This window comes from Lagopus muta, chromosome 6 (assembly GCF_023343835.1).
Source record: "Lagopus muta isolate bLagMut1 chromosome 6, bLagMut1 primary, whole genome shotgun sequence".
Taxonomy (NCBI): Eukaryota; Metazoa; Chordata; class Aves; order Galliformes; family Phasianidae; genus Lagopus; species Lagopus muta.
In genome coordinates, this window is record NC_064438.1 from 22949842 (window position 1) to 22966760 (window position 16919).

The 16919-nt window shown below is 43.7% G+C and overlaps 1 protein-coding gene across 34 annotated transcripts in view; it reads right to left on the reverse strand.

Moving 5' to 3' along the window:
- Nucleotides 1–16919, reverse strand: part of MADD (MAP kinase activating death domain) — a 70312-nt gene that overhangs the window by 51840 nt on the left and 1553 nt on the right. For all 34 annotated transcript variants that reach the window (XM_048947601.1, XM_048947597.1, XM_048947595.1 and 31 more), the window contains exons 2-4: nucleotides 6655–6843; nucleotides 3025–3642; nucleotides 132–435 (exon numbers count right to left, since the gene is read on the reverse strand). In XM_048947601.1, the coding sequence (XP_048803558.1) occupies nucleotides 132–435; nucleotides 3025–3642; nucleotides 6655–6716 (984 nt within the window). In that variant the 5' untranslated portion in view covers nucleotides 6717–6843. The remainder of the gene's footprint in view (nucleotides 1–131; nucleotides 436–3024; nucleotides 3643–6654; nucleotides 6844–16919) is intronic.

Consider the following 16919-nt stretch of genomic DNA (forward strand, 5'->3'; position numbering starts at 1 on the left):
CACCTCAGAATGATATTTTTCTTCCACCCCTCCAGGCAGATCAATATCAAAGATTCCAGTAGAGAGATGTTCTCCAATCTATCCTGGCTTTTGAAAGGGTAAAGCTTCAAAGATAACTCTTCCCTTCCTACCTTGTGCTCCAGAAGGATGCAGGTCAGCACCTGAAGACAGGCATCCACTCCCAGCAACTCCAAAGGCAGATGTAGTGGAAAATCCACCAAGGTGAAGCGGGATGGATCAGGAAGAGCAAAGGTCAAAGCTGGCTGCAACTCATGTGGCAAAACTTCCACGTCCACCCGCTTCTGACCAGCAACAGGCATTGGTGAACGCAGCAGCCGGTATATCCACGCCTCAATCTCCCGCAAGTCATGTAGCAGTGCACTGGACTTCTCCTCCACCAGGAGTGAGCCTGTGAAAATCCGCCACGTTGTATCCCTACAGAGGGAGAAATGAGAAGATTAATACTCCAATGGCTTCCTCTGACAGCCATTTGGCTTGGCTCTTCAAGGGAAAGGGCAGTCACCAAGAATTAAAAGACACTGCTAACATGCTAGGCCAGACAAGGGAAGAGAAGGGCAGGGATTTAAACTAGCTGCAACAATTGTGGGGAACTACGGATCTTTCTGAGGCAGAAATCAACACAAGTTTGCCACACTGGCCCAAGAGTTTGTGCGTTCATTTAGATGGTTCATAAAGGTTACCCAGGTGCTTGAAATTCAGCGTGTAACTGGAGTACTCCCATATCTTGCCCAGAAGCACAGCAGCCTGAGTGACTGGATTCCTTCCACCAGTTCTACAAACTTATGCAAGAACAGGAACTAATAAGCTGAGATAATAAAAATAAGCCACATAAAGATGCCTCAGATGCTTTGGCATCATAAAACACTTTTACACTGAGTCTCAAATTGCCCTGTATTGAGATGAATAACCCATGGCAGAAACGGCTGCATTTCAGCTGAGAATAAACAGTTCTGAAAGTTGGCTGGGAACCATTTAACTACCAAAAGCCCTAAACTATCAACCTCCAAACAAGTAGCTCACAGACAGGCTGGCCAAAAAGTGTGTACAGCGTTGCTCAGGGCCTTAAGAGCTTCAAAATTTGAAATTGGATCTCACAAGGGAAGTGAATTGGATAATCTATTTCAGCCCTTAATGTTGCAGTACTGCATTCACAATGGCCATGAATCTGTTCTAGCCACTGTGAAATAGCTTAATAATTATCTCCAGTCACTGTAATAGATCCGTTAGAAGAGTATGGCTCAAATTAGAGGTTCTACCTTACAGTTTATACCTTCAAAAATTAAAAAAAAAAAAAAGAAAAAAAAAAAAGAAAAAAAAACCCACAAAAACGGCACTGGATGCCTCATAAAGGATTAAAAAATTACAGAAATTTGGAAGGATCAAAAGAAGAGCAATCTGAAACCACCACGCTTCTCATCCACCAGCTTCCCCTCAGCCACTTGTAATGTAAAGGACATGAAGCTGTTAATGGCACACTCAAACCTTCTGTGCAAGCCCTAAGGATTCAGTTTCACTTCTATTCTGCCATCACTTTGAAACCTCTCTACTTCTCCAGATCACAGCTCGCAAATCACACAGTAATTCCAACTGGCAGCTTTGCTCTTCCTACTGATGGATGCTTAGCAATCTTCATCTGTCACTCAGTTCTTCTTCTCTCAACTCTATGAACTTTGTGCAACAACGGCAAGTCTTTAAAATACCACATGCCATTCAAACACTAGAATATGTCAACACTCCTTTCAAAATTCAGATGAGTTCATAGAGCTGAAGAAAATCATAAAGTTTAGCTCTTCTCTGCCTCAGGAATTATCGGACTAAACCAAATAATGAAATAAGCTCCCTTCATACTTCAATTTCATAAAATTATTTCCATTCTCAGAGAATCACTTTTTCCCCAACAACCAGTGGATTCAAGTCATAAATCTGTCAAAGCAGGAATCAGTCAGAAACCCAGGACACTCCTAGAACTATTCTAGAGCAGCAACCCATCAAGTAGATTACTACACTGTGAACAGGAGCAGATTTCCTCTTTAATACAAGGGGAAAGGAACTTATAAATACAGAAGTGTCTGATGCCCTGGCATATTTTACTTTTGACAAGTTTAAGTTGGAAGGTAAAATGCTATAAAACTCAGATTACAAACTATCTCACAGCCCCCATTCACCTTCACAGTAAGATAATTCCCTCCTTCCCCACAGATTCATTTTATACTTGCTCTGTTTAATTCATGAGTCAGAAAGGAAAAAATATCTTCCTGGAACATAGAGGCTAGGCACAATAATACAAATATACATCCACAATTGATGCCTTCTGTACCATGTAGCACAACAGCTTTTGTTGCATACCTAGCATTATAATAACAGATAATACACCAAGATACTGTTTAACTTGCTGTTGCAAACCTCCATTCCTATATGCTTCACAGACAACTCCTTGGTCTTCTGTCTCTCCTCTCTCTCCTCCTCAAATCTTGTACTTCAATCTCTTTCAAACATTCCTGTTTCCCTTATCTCTTCTCTCCCATGCTGAAGTTCAGATTATTTCTCATAAACCTATAAAACACACTTTCAACATTTCCCTCTGGCTTTAAGTTGAAATTCACCCTGTTATTTCTTACTGTTTCTAATCTGTCAGAGAATTGCCAGTCCAGATGTGCACTACCTACAGAGCTTATACTCCAAAGCAATAACCACAGCAATAGCACTCAGCTTCCAAGAAACTGTGTCAGTTGCTATCAGCATAGTGCCTTCACATTAATATCAAAAACTAAAATCATATCAGGTGACAGAACAAAATAATTCTTACACAAATCAGCACAAAAATTTCCCTTTTCTATTGTGATTTCAGATTAAAATAGCAAAAAGGTCAACCACCAACAGAAGGCCAACTGCAGAAGACCAACGTCTTCTGCAACCTCACCTATCACAGCAATTTGGCATGACAATTTGGCATTTGGAAACAAACAGAGAGAGGATAAAGTTCTTTCTTCCCCCTCAACATACCTCTGAACCCCACGAGGAATCCCCAGCTTCTTGCCCAACAGTCTCTCACTACAGCAGTCCACAAGTCTCTTGAGGGTGTACAGGCACTCGCGGAAGGTGGAGAAGAAAGGATAGTGACTAAGGATGCACAGAGAAGTCAGGGTGCTGTTTCGAGAACGATGGCTGCCTTTGGCCAGACGCTTACTGTGCGGAGACCGGTTCACATCTGGGGTAGGCTCTGTACTTGGGGCCTGCAGTGAAGAACCACTCTCTGAACTCTCAGTGCCCACATCCTCTTGGGGTGCAGACGCATCCCCAGACTTAGCCATTTTCTGTCCCTCCCGAGGAGCTCGATGTCCTCCTGTGCCTTCTCCCTTCTCCTTGGGTACTCGCTTCTGGAAGGAACGGTAGAAGTTGACACAGATTCCATAGCGAATGACACCCGTATCCTTGTCTGTGAGTGTGAAGACGAAAGAAGTGTCATCACGGAAGCTCATGCGTTTCTGCCGCACACTCAGGCATCCTTCTGGTTGGCAGAAGAACACAACGTCAGGTGGAAGAGGAAAGTCCACGTGGTCTTCCAGAGGATAACGTCGTAGCAGCTCAGGAGTCTGAGCAACACTATCACTGCTTGGCTGCCTGCAAAAGAAACAAATCAAAACAAAAAGGAAAAACGACAAGCATACAGAGTTAGTTAACATCACAAAACATTTTTGTTATCTCACTATAGACACGTCAGGGGCCTCCAAGGTCAGCTTTATCTTTGGTTGTTCTCAATCCTAACATCCAGAGAAAATACAGCACCTCAGTCACTAGCTACAGTTCTCAATCTAGGATAAGCCCAACGATCACAAAATGTTTAAATAAAAAAAGTCTACACCATCATTATCAAGGCCCAACAAGGAGCCACTCTGCTTGTTGACTCCTTTGAGTCAAAAAAGGGGTTTCGGGAGTACATTGTTTCCAGGGGAATATTGTACTGTCACATTTCCCTGACTTTGATTTCCAAAACAAGTTTAACTGCATGGGAGAGGGAATACTTGGGTAGAAATCTCCATCTCCAAACATAGTCAGATGAAAATCCAATGGATGACCAAGAAAGAAAAAAATATATATATACAAGGAAATCTGATTGAGAAAACCAAGGATTTCCTAGGAGAAGAATCAAATAAATGATGGAGTGATACATTAGGTTATTACAGGTAACACTCTAGATCTTACCATTGCCCTGCAGAATATTGTTTCAGTGCTCTTATAAGCAGCACTACAGTACCAGTAACATGTAAACCTGTGTCCCCTTGTTCCACCTATCCCACATCCCTGGAATTTATGCTGACATATAAGGAGGACATAATGAAGACTGTTTCCTGAGAGGTTTCTAAGAACAATTTATCACAATATCCTGCCAAGGCAAACAAAGGAGGCCCCCCAAGGTAGGAGTAAAACTCCATGTCAGTCATGGAAGCAATGCTACAATTTTACCAGGTTTCACAAAAGAAAGCTGGTGTAACACAACTGTAGCAGAGCCAACACAATACTTTTAAAATACTTTCCTCCCCATAGAACATGCAATAAGCTTTAATAATTCCAGTAGAAACACACTGTAATCACAAGCTAAAAAGTACAGGAAAAAAGAATGGTAATTCCACTAATTCCAGTAAGAATGGAGGAAGAGAATGAAAGCAAACAGAAAGAAAAACAGCAAAAATACAGCTGCCTGTAGTCAGACAAAGAGTCAATTGACCAAGTGATTCTAGCATACAAAAAAGGCTTTCATTTATTAGTTGAAGCACAATAAAACTTTTTATTATTATTTTAGTAATTCTAAGTTACACTGACTTCCAATAAGTAAGCAACACAGTTCCTAACAAGTTCCATGGACCCAAAACCTCACCTTGTAAAATTTTCATTAAAAAGTTCTGGCAAGCAAGCAAGGTGACTGTGCTTGATTATTAAGTTGGATTTGAAGTGCAAGTTATTACAGAAGCTGGGTAATAATACACAGACCTATTTACTACTGTGCCTCATTGAACACTGTACAACGAATCACTAATGGAATGCAAAAGAAGACAGACAACACTGTTTACTTCTGCTTCTTCCAGCAAATGAACATATTCTTTCAAGGCATTAACTATCCTCCTACCAAAGTTTTTCTGCGAATGTTGTGCAAATAATAACTGCTGGAAGCATAATATGAGATCCAGAAAGTGAAGGACGGAAAACGTTTCCCAATCAATCCCTTTCTGGCTTGACCCCTTTGCTGTCAAGTTCTGACATTTTTACAGTAATTAGGATTTAGTAGGCATGATACTAAATGGTTAAAAAAAGTCACCAACGAAGTACCAGTATATATGTATAATATACATGTAAGCTATCACTGTCTTTGCAGTAATATGCACTAAAGACAGAAAGACAAGTCTTCTCAGACATTCAGAAGAATTACACCTAATAAAACAGAATACTTTCAAAAGACATTGCTACTGATGTGCTGTGGGTAACAAGCTGTAATAGTAAAAGACACACGGACTACCTAAGGAAGGCTACCTCCTGTCCTTAGCAGCTGTTGAAGCACCTGATACATGAGACAACAGGTCTCCAAGCAGCAGCAATCTAGCATCTACTGCCTAGCAAAAGGCAAGAGCAGTGTGGGAGTCCAGAACTGATGCTAGTCAATCCTTAATTGAGAAAAGATGAAACTATGAGCATCACTGGAAGAGGCAGTCAACATTTTTTCCTTCTTTTCCTAGTCACTTTCTGACCTACATACTGAAAACTGGGTTATTTTTCCCCACAGACAATGAGAAAATAATTAAACTACCAAATTACTCTGCCAGTAAAATACAATAATAAAACAGTTACTACTTAGGAAATTACTTGCATCATTTCCTCCACTTAGTCTCAATATTGCACTCAAAGCATTTCAAAAAGAAAGTAGGTAAAGCAACAAGCTGATGCACAAAAACCACTTATGTTCAGAAATGAAAGTACAGTACACTTTGTAGCACATCCATTAAATAAACTGGCAGAAATTTACCACACAAATCTTGAAAGGAGAAAAATAACATTTGCTGTGCACCTGCACATTAGACAAAAAGCACACCAACCCCATATTCTATACACTCCTTAAGCAGATAAGTATAACATTTTATTAATTGATAACTAATAAGACTTAAAAAAAAAAAATTAAAAGCATTAATGTAGTTTCTATGAGGCTAAAAGTATTAGAAGGAGAATCAGACAAGTAAGGCAAGTTTCAGACTTTTTTAAACTGAGTTTACAGATCACTCTTCAAAAGTTAGAGAAGTAACCCCCACTAGCATTCTGCTTACACACAGCTTTCAGTATTTTCAGTTTGTGAATCACCCTGTTCTGATGTCAACAGAAGCAAAGACAATTAGACATACAAGCCAGCAGAGCCATATATAAATGGGCTACTCTTAGTCACTCTTCGTAGATCCTTGAAGAGGAGGATCCAAACCACAAGCTAAAAAGCTCTAAGTGCAGTAGTATCTTTCAAAAAATGCCCTAGTCCTACTGCATGCCCCCAGTCTGCATTCATTCCAGACAACACTTTCTGAGCACAAAGTGTGGCCTCGTAAGTTCCCACTCTACTGCCTACACAAAAGCACAGCCGAGAATCTTCTACATTACCTGGCTCCAATGATAACAAGGTAGTCGAGTAACCGAGGGCAGCTTTTCTTTTTCTGCACCATTGTCCTTGGCCCCTTTCTATGTCATCTCAGTGAATTGCTGCTCATCAGCCCAGCAGCCCGTTGTCCAGTCAGCTGTGAGCAACTGCCCCAGGGAGCAATTCACTTGGAAATGTCCAGCAAGTTCAACCTATAATCAAGAAAAGCAAGAGTGACAGAGGCACAATCAAGAACACCAAATACATAGACACATGTATGATTTACATTTCCTAAAAGTCTGTGTTCCAGGCAGTCATGGCCATCCACAGACCTCTTTCTTTTCATCAGTATAAATACACAATCTGGCATTAAATGTCCACCTTCCCTTTACTGGATTTCTTCTTCAGAGATCTAGTATCTAGAAGGGTGACGGCAACAACCAAAGAGTGTTAGACCAGTATTTGCAGGATCTCACCTTCCTGCTCCTCATTGCAGCCACACACCACAGCTGAATCACTGCAGCCAACACAAACAGGCACTACAGCCCTGCCTTTCCCTGCACCTGCAGTTCCTCCTCAGATCTGCTACCATCCTTCCTCTGGATTTTACAAACTAAGCATATTAGAACAGAAAGCGGTCAAAGATTGATGAAGATCTTTTGGTTGTTTATCCTATTTCTCCCCTTTCACGTTACCATCTGAACTGGAACTGAGAATATCTTGACACTGAGATGGTATAGGCTTTGACATGATGGCCTATTCTCAAGCTGCTTTAACTCCAGGTTATTTCTTTCTGAGCAGAGCCCCTGCAGTGTGCTTTCCTCTGTACAAATATACTGGATCCAGCCCTTGGAAGGCCAAATTGTTGAGCGCTGTTTGAAACTCCCTGCAGATGCAGCTCAAGGGAGAAACAGAAATGAAGGCTACCATGGAAAGCTACTGCAGAAACCCATCATGTTGCAGGGATCACACTGTTTACCCAAGCACTTATAAGGACAGTTTAGTGACGATGAGCACTACCCACATACTGCAGCAGCATCAGCAACACTCAGGAACTGGTGCAAGCTGACAAAGGTGGCCAGACACAAAGACAGAGGCCAGAGCAGGCACTAATCTGTGGCCTTCCAGTAACTGGGGACAAAAAGTGCTCAAAACAACACTTCTATTTATTGGCACTACGCTAATTTTCAAAATTCCCAGAACACCACATTTTAGATTGTGACAGAACTTGTCAAAGGAGAAGACGTGTGGTGTTCTGCAAGCTCCTCCCAGAAAGATATGTTTATATAAAGACACATAACAGGAAATGCATCACACCACAGGATGGACAGAATAGCATGAAAAACTCTTTATCAGATCAGAGACATCTGTGTCAGACCAATACCCAGCACTAGTCCTCACAAATGCTGTGTCCTCGTCTCATCTACACCTCAGCGGCTGCAGCGCTTTTAAGTGTCTTCTATTTGCAGATACAGAGCCACAGGAACAACGTCAAGGAATAGAGGAATTTGTCAATGAATAACTTGAACTGCAGATTTGACAGCCCAGTCTTACACTCACCTATATGAAAGTTTTCATGAATTTAAATACATTTGCTCTAAAGAATGATATGAAGCTAGCAGGAGACCATTTTGCAACAGGCAGATGCAAAGCCCTGCCTTCTGAGTACCCCAGTTCAGAATGGTTTGCACCTCACAATTCAGCAGTATATGGATCTTAGAATATAAATCAACATCAGACAATACAATTTACTGATTGCGTAAGTAAAGAGCACAGAGTGGGATATTAATTTCTAAGACCAAAAAAGAGGACGTTTGCGAAGGACAAAGCGAAAATTGCAGGACAGAAGCCATAGGAATTTTGGTTCACTGAAATGTTATCTTGCAAAAGACCAGATTTCAAACCATACCCAGAAGGAACAAAATTCTCAGTTCTAAAACGTCACTGGAACATCTCGGATTTCTATTTATACCCAGCCAAGACAATCTGTACCCAGTTCAGATCTATAGTGAACCCTAGCATGTTGTTTACTGTGAAATCAAGATACTTCATACCAATCAAACTAAACTGGAAACTGAAGCAGACATAAACACGGCCAGGAGTTTCAACACCCACTGTTTGGCTGACAGGTTTCCTTTTGCTACATTACGCACCCTGAGCATGCCAAGAGAGCTGTCTGCTTGGTTCTCAGAAACAGGAACATGGAGCTCAGGACCAGCCAACCTCACCTGTATGGCCAAAAACCCCATTTCACTCATTGTAGAAATTAAATCAATGCAATCTGAAGAACAGTATGAACTATTCATGACAGTTTTGATACATTTTTAGACATTTTAATAATCTTAGAGGGAACTTTATTGCTGAAGCTTTGACTTCTTCTTCCCAGTCTGTGTACTTCCAGCCATTACTTCTGTTCTAGCATACACTCTTTTTTGCTTGCACTAAGCTTTTAAAGCAACAGACACACAGCCTCTATCTCACATGAGCCATTTTACACCTTCATTGCTTAACAGCTATATTAAACATTGCTAGCAGCTTCATCCATAAAAATATAGTGTCCCTAAGAAACCCATAATGCTGTTTGCCTTTTATCCAGACACTACAGAGGTCCTACAAGCACAACAAACACAGGCAGAAGGCAAGTGGGTCCTGAGGAGATGCATCCCAGGGTTCCAAAGGAATTGGCTGATGCAGTCACCAAACCACATTCGATGGTTTTTGAAAAGTCATGGTGGTCAGGTGAAGTCCCTGCTGACAGGGAAAAAAGCAATATAGTACTCACTTAAGAAGGGTAGAAGCTTCATCTTGGTAATGGGGAAGATCAGGGAGAAGATCCTCCTAGAAGCTATGCTAAGACATATGGAAGAAAGGGAGGTGACATGGGATAACTAGTACGACTTCACCAAGGGCAGGTCCTGCCTTACCAACCCTGTCACTTCTTATGATGGTGTAATTGCATCAGTGGACAAGGGAAGAGCCAGCAATGTCATCGATCTGGACATCACTAAGGCTTTTGACACGGGCCTTCATTACATCCTTCTCTCCAAATTGGAAAGATATAAATTTGATGGATGGATTGTTCAATGGATGAGGAATCGGTTGTGAGACTGTACACAGAGAGTGGCGGTCAACGGCTCGGTGTCTGGATGGAGATCGGTGACAAGTGGTGTCCCTCAGGGATCAGTACTGGAACCAGTACTCTTCAGCATCTTCATCCATGACATTGACAGTGGGATCAAAGTGCACCCTCAGCAAGATTGCTGATGACATCTATCTGTGTGGTGCAGCTGACACACCCAAGGGATGGGATTCCATTCAGAGAGATCTGGACAGGCTGGAGCAGTGGGCCCAGATGAACCTCATGGGGTTCAACAAACCCAAGTGCAAGGTGCTGCAACCTGGATCATGGCAACCCCCAATGTCAATATAATCTGGGAGACAAGAGAATACATCACAGCTCCACTGAAAAGATCGTGGGGGTATTGGTGGATGGCAAGTTGGACATGAGCCTGCAATATGCCCCTGCAGCTTTCTCTATATCCTTGACTGCATCAAAAGAAGTGTTGGCCAGCAGGATGAAGGAGATGATCCTCTGCTCTGCTCTGGTGAGACCTTACCTGGAGTATTGTGTCCTGATGCGGAGTCCTCAGTGCAGGAGAGACGTGGACCCTGTCAAAGCATGTCCAGAGGAAGGACACAAAAATGATCCAAGGGACAGAACACCTCTCCTTCAAGGACAGGCTGAGTGAGCTGGTGCTGTTCAGCCTGGAGTTCTGGGAAGACCAGAAAGCGGCCTTTCTGTATCTAAAGGGGGTCTATAAGAAAGAAGGGGACAGACTTTTTAACAGAGTCTGCTGTGACAGAATCACAGAATTAGGGGGGCTAGAAGGGGCCTCCAGAGAACATCAAGTCCAACTCCCCAACCTTCCAAAGCAGGCTCCCTTGATGAGGTTGCACAGGTGGGTATCCAGGTGGGTCTTGAATTTCTCCAGAGAAGGAGATTCCACAGCCTCTCTGGGCAGCCTATTCCAGTGCTCTGTCACCCTTACTGCGAAGCAGTTCTTATGCACATTCATGTGGAATTTCCTGTGCTTCAGTTTGTGGCCGTTTCCCCTTGCCCCATTGCCATGCATCGCTGAAAGGACAAGAGGAAATGGTTTCAAACTAAAAGAGGAGATTTAGATATTGGATTTAGGTCAAATATAAAGAAGAAATTTTTAACAATAAGGATGGTGAAGCAATGGAACAGGCTGCCCAGAGAGGTGGTGGATGCCCCGTCCCTGGAGACATTCAAGGTTGGTGCTCTGAGCAACCTAATCTAGCTGTAGGTGTCCCTGTTCATTACAGAAAAGTGGGTTGGACTAAACGACTTTTCAGGGCTCCTTCCAACTCCAAGATTCTCTGATTCTAGATGTTATGGGCTGAGAATACCTCCTCCTCCTGAACCTGATGGAAGAGATTGACAGAAGGTGGAACAATTTCTGAAGTCAGATCTGGATGGACTTGCTATACTAGTGCAGTTGCTTCATTTTTTGTTACCATTCACCTTGCCAAGATAGCAATGCGTGACTCTTAAACAGATAGTAGCACCTTGGTACAACTGAGAGAGAAAAAAAGGCATTTTCAAAGTATTGCAAACCGACCTAAAACAGGTGATGGTATATTTATCCAGCATGAGTAGCCTACAATACAGGGGTGGCTCTGTGAAACGCCTTAGCAGTAGTCATACATCTCAAAAACAGCTCAGCAGAGGACTACAGGCACATTCTAAAAGCATCCTCAATGGGAGACAGCATCACTTGAGTCAGTAAGAGTTTCTTATGGATAAAGCAGCAGATGCATCCCGACTGTTTGCACTTTCCACGTATCCATAAGGGCTGAGGAAAAAGACATGCTAAACTGAATTGAAAAAACTTAGGAAATTAAGTGGGAAAACAGTTTGCAGAGATACAGAATGACGCCCTCAGAAACTCTTTGGAAGAATGTGAATATCGTACAGATTTCTTCCTTTCCTACTGCAGTGATATTACCTCTTTGCCCTACTGAAAACATGCCTGACACAGTACAGATGCAGCTTTAGCCTGCACAGCGGTATTCCAAGCAAAATGGAGGCAGCTTGCACAGACAGACTTAACACAGCCAGAATTAGCTCACAAGCAGAAGCATCACACAGCAGAGTCAGGAGCCTTTCTAGAGCACGGCAAGCCTGAAGCCAGCCTGGCTCAGGTTCTTGGTTGTTATGGTAACAGATTTGGCATATGCCAGCCCTTCAGCTGCTTTGCTCCTTGCTTCCCCCGGTTCCAGCCTGGGTACAGCAGCCTGCCGCACACGCGGGACCACGCAGCCACCACATATGCGCAAGCTGTAAAAGCAGAGCCGCAGGTAATCTGATTCAGCTCAATCTCCATAGCAACCCAATCTTCGTGCCCAGATCTCGGCGTGCTGGATCTATTTATGGCACGGCGGCCGCGCTCCACCCCTTGCACCAAGCTCCCAGCACTGCTGCCAGGCCTCACCCCAGCACAAGGACTGCCGGGGTACACTCTCATTGACCCCGGTGGCACCACTGTGTCCACAATGCACTAAAAGCCTCCCCACCGGCAAGGTTTTCTGTGTGCACAAATGCTAAGCGGATCAGAAGCTGCTATTGGTCACTGAAAGCAAGGACCCTCTGCAGCCGGTGAGATCCTGTGCCCGAGGTACACACAGTGCTCCTGCAGGCAGCTGCTGCTGCTGGTTCCTCACTGCAGCACAAAAAGTGTGCCAGCACAAATGTGCGATCCTAGAGGTAACTTGCAGATGGCAGAAAGCACGTAGCAGCCCTTGTCCCATAGGCATGGCTGCATCCAGCAGCAGGTGTTTGTGAACTGCATGGCCCAGACATTCATCTGCTAATTCTTTCCAAAAAGAAGAAACAAGAACAAACAAGAGCTGTTGAATTGGTCTCCAGGGACAAGAGGGTGAGGAAGAATGACATGCGAATACTGTTATCCATTTTATTCTAGTGCACTCCCGGGGAAAACCACCAACAATAAACTCATGCTGGAGAAATTCAGAAGCACACACTTTTACATTACTTGTCATTAACAAAAAAAACAACAGATTGCAGCCTCAGTCCCACCTTCACTGGAAGCCCTTCGGTTCAGGCTGCAGCCCCTCCTCTACTTCCCTCTCGCAGATCTCAGGGAACAGGAATATTGGCAAAAAGGGCCCTCTGCCAACCCAGCCAGTCCTCTTGAGCGCACAGCTCACACTTAAATTCATCTTTTAGGTACCATTAATCTCTGGAGATGTGCAGTACAGAACAGCAACAAAAGTGCTTTGGCTCTCTGCCTTCTGCTTCTTCCAAATCTGCCCATTTCCCCCACTCTTGCACGATACCGCCATAACAAAACACAAAAGCCACATCATTTATTTCTACCTCATCAGCTCTTTATTGTTCCTCAGATCTCCACTAGCATCTGCTTGTACACTTTGCAGAGAGAAAAAATACAACAACCAATCAAAACCTACAGAAAGCCCTTGAACTAAATTAGTTTCACCTTCCGCAGCCACTATGGGATTATGCTCTTTTCCAAACTGGAACAGCTTCCAACTTGAGTTCTGAGCTGAGAAACCTCCTCAGCCGCTGCAGAGGCAGCCCAGGCACTTCCATCAGCTTGGCACAGGACAAGTGAGCCAGAGCGCCCATATCATGACCACCAGCAGCTTCTTCCAGAAGCCCAACAATGCAAATGCATAGCCTTATTAAGAATTAATAAGAAGACAACAGAGCACAGCACACGGTATTTAAATTGTGAGAACTGCTGGATGCAAGCACAGCTCCTAAATTATTCAGTGTCTTTGCTCTTGCCCATCTCCTCCCAGTTGTGGGAGCTCAGAGAAAGGCCTTCTGTGAGAGAGGAAGAGACGTGGGGCAGACACACGGCCAGGAGGCAGCAACCAGCAGCTTCTGTCCACACGCAGGCTTCAAGCTGTGCCACGACTCCCTGAGCAGAGGACCTCTGTGGTGGCACTGTCCCCGCCAGGCACAGGGATTCACTTCTTACCCAATTGTGGGCCACAGCAGGACAACTGGCACACACCATGGGGTTCCTACAATAAAGACTGATTATGGGACTGAAACGGGGCAAATTCAGCCAGCACAGAAACACTGAAATGCTGAGAATGAGCAAATAAACACGAGTCTTTGAAATAAATTATTCAGCTGTTCTCAGCCTCGGCACTGGTACCCACAAGATCCCATCACTTCTGCCTTACCTCACTCTCCCTCCACATGCCACCCACCTTAATTACTCCTTCTGTCTACACGCCTTCCTCTTCTTTTCCATAAACACTGTGCAAGAGCTGAAATTCCTACTCCCAGCCTGATCCTACTACTACTTGTTGTGACAAACGATAGTACCAGCTGGTCAAAGCTGCAAGCAGAGCCAAGAGCAAAGCCTACTCTCTGCAGAGCTGTGCTAGGTGGGATGTCATCTTACACTCACCCACACGTAAACACGAGCAAAGCGAGATCCAAGCCCAGAAGAGACAGAACGGCCTCCAACACCCCTCATGGCCAGCGAAGGACAGAAGAAGCTGAGGGGGTCTCCCAGAGTCACCCTGCCAGAGGGAGAGGAAGCACCATGTCTGCTGGGTCCATCTTATGAGTCAGAAGGGAGAAACAAGATGGTCTGTGAGAAGAACACGAATGCCTCAAGCATGGTTTAACCACTACTGAGAGGAAACTGATACAGACACTGCAGCAGAGTGGCCGTGTCCTTGTCCTGAATTACTTCCTTGCGTGAAGTAATTCTGATGAAATGCAAGGTCTTCATCACCAAAAGCACTCGCATTGCCTGATGAGACAACGAGGCAAAAGAGGCAAAACTTTCCATCCCACCCCACAGGAACCTCTCTGGAGCAAGTCAAACCAACCCTGGCAAGCAGATGTCAAAGTTACATGTAAGGTGAAGGACAACCATTTGATACCGGCAGTGGGAAATTCAGTTGGCGTGAAAACAGAAGCAGAATGCAACAAAGACAGTGACAAAAATGACAAAGGGCTTGCAATGCGTGCAACACTGCTGCTGAACTCACAGATATGACAAAGAAAAGGCATAGTTTAAGAAAAAAGGCTGTTCTGCTCATCAGACAACACTCAGTTCTGGAGAGCATCAGATGCGTTCCCAACAATCTGGATATCTCTGCCCCATGTGTAAAAAAAAAACAAGATTGAAATCCCGAATACAATTTAGAGAAAGTATTCAGAAATTAGGTCATAAACAACACAGAAAAGAGAAATCACAACAACCACCACAGGACTGACCCAAGGCAAGGTGATGACTGGTTCTTTTTTGAGGACTGCCCCAGCTCTGAACACTGAAGGCTGTGAAAGAAAAGAAAACCATAAACCTTTGCTCCTTGCTGCCACAATGATCTTTTGATTGCATCTTTTCCTTATATTGGCCCAGAAAAGCACCAGTCTCTCACTTGACTGCAGTCCCTAAGAACACAGCAAGAGAACTGCCTCAGAACAGGAACTCTGGGTGCATGCAAGCGGCTCTTCTTACTCTTACATCACTGCAACGGTGCTGCTAGCAGATGAGAAAAGGAAACGTAGCAGCAATTAACACAATACCTCACAACTCTGTGAGTTCTGGCCTCAAAAGGCACAGCCCCCAGTTTGGGAGCCCTAGCTGTGAGGAAACACCAGAGCTCACAGCAGCATGAGCCCTCCTACTTGCAGGGGATGTAGTTTTAGTCAACTAGTCCAGCTCCAAGAAACAAACCCGGAGCACATTTCTTGATTATCAAGAGTAATTTTCAAACGCTCACAACAGATTTAAAGGCCCCAAGTGACAGAGAACCTCCTATCTCCCAAATTATTTTCTCACTCAGCCAACAGAGCAAAGAGTAGCAGAATTACAGAGGCTCAGTTACAGAGAGCACACAGACGGTCACCACCACACACCTCTTCATAGCTCTTAAGGCACTGAAGGAAAAGCTGCAAACCCTTCTGTGATCAAACAAACACCACAATTATTCCACACATTACCAGATTATCCCACTAAGAACATTCTCTTCCGACTGAAGCCTCGTGCTGCTTACTTTTATTTCACTTCTTGTTAGGTCACCAACAATGCTTTTCCTTCATGAGAACTTACACTTTGAGAAAGATGGAGACTGCTTAACTGTGGAAGTTAATCTTACACATTAAGATTTGATTCTAGCTTTCAAATGCTTTCTTACGTATTAAGAGTTCCTCCTGTTTCTATAACCTTTCCTCACCTCTGCAAACCCCCACTCATTCTGCATTTTCTGCCTTTGTGTTAAGTAACGATGCCAAAGGCTTTCCAGCAAACAGGCTGCTCAGAAATGCAATGCATCCTAAATGTAACGTATCCTAAATGTCACACCAGTAAGGCAGAGGACGCGGCCAGGAATTACTCCAGGCTGTAACATATGTATAGTGGAAAGTAAGTGAAACATTCAGCTCCATACCTACAGAGAAGTATCACTTTCCATCCTGTGGGCAGGTGGCACTACCCCCCTAGTAAAAGCACTACAGCACGCCATGGTAACATATCTACAGGTAACGTCAGCCGTAATGCCAAGTGACACAAATTTACACCCTTTTTATTTCATAAATATTTGTTTTTTCAACTGACTCATTGCACAGGATATTAAATAGGCCACATAGCACCTCTGCAGAAGTATCGCCTAACACATCCCACCTATACCTATTTGATGAGGCAAGATGAGAGGGAAAGAGCTACAAATGAGGAGCCTGCATGTCCCCAACCCCAAGTGAGATCAAATCAAAGCCAATTTTAATTCAATTTAGAATGGCAATACAAACAGTGTTCTAAGCAAAACTTGGCATGCACCAACACATTCTGCCATCAATCCCAACATCCAATAAAGCAAAAAGCTACTTTGGCAAGGCTTACTATTTAATGCCTCTGGAACCTTTATTTCCTCAGCATTTCTCCAGCATCCTTCTGAGGAGACTTAGGCTGGACTTCATCACAGACACAGCCTGCTTCCTTCCAAAGGAACTGCAGAACGGGATCAAGGCTGCAGAAGAGGTTGGCCTCACAGAATATTTACTCCTGTTTTTCTATTAAAACTTGAAAGCAGAAGAGCTTGCTACAGAGCCTTCAGTTCACTGCCATTCAAAAACTTCATCACATAACTCACCATCAGAAGGGGCCATGTTGCGTGTGCTATGAAGATGAGGTTCTGTCAGTGGGGACATAATTTTCCTTCTCTTTTTAAAAGTAATGGTGTGAAAGCCAACACA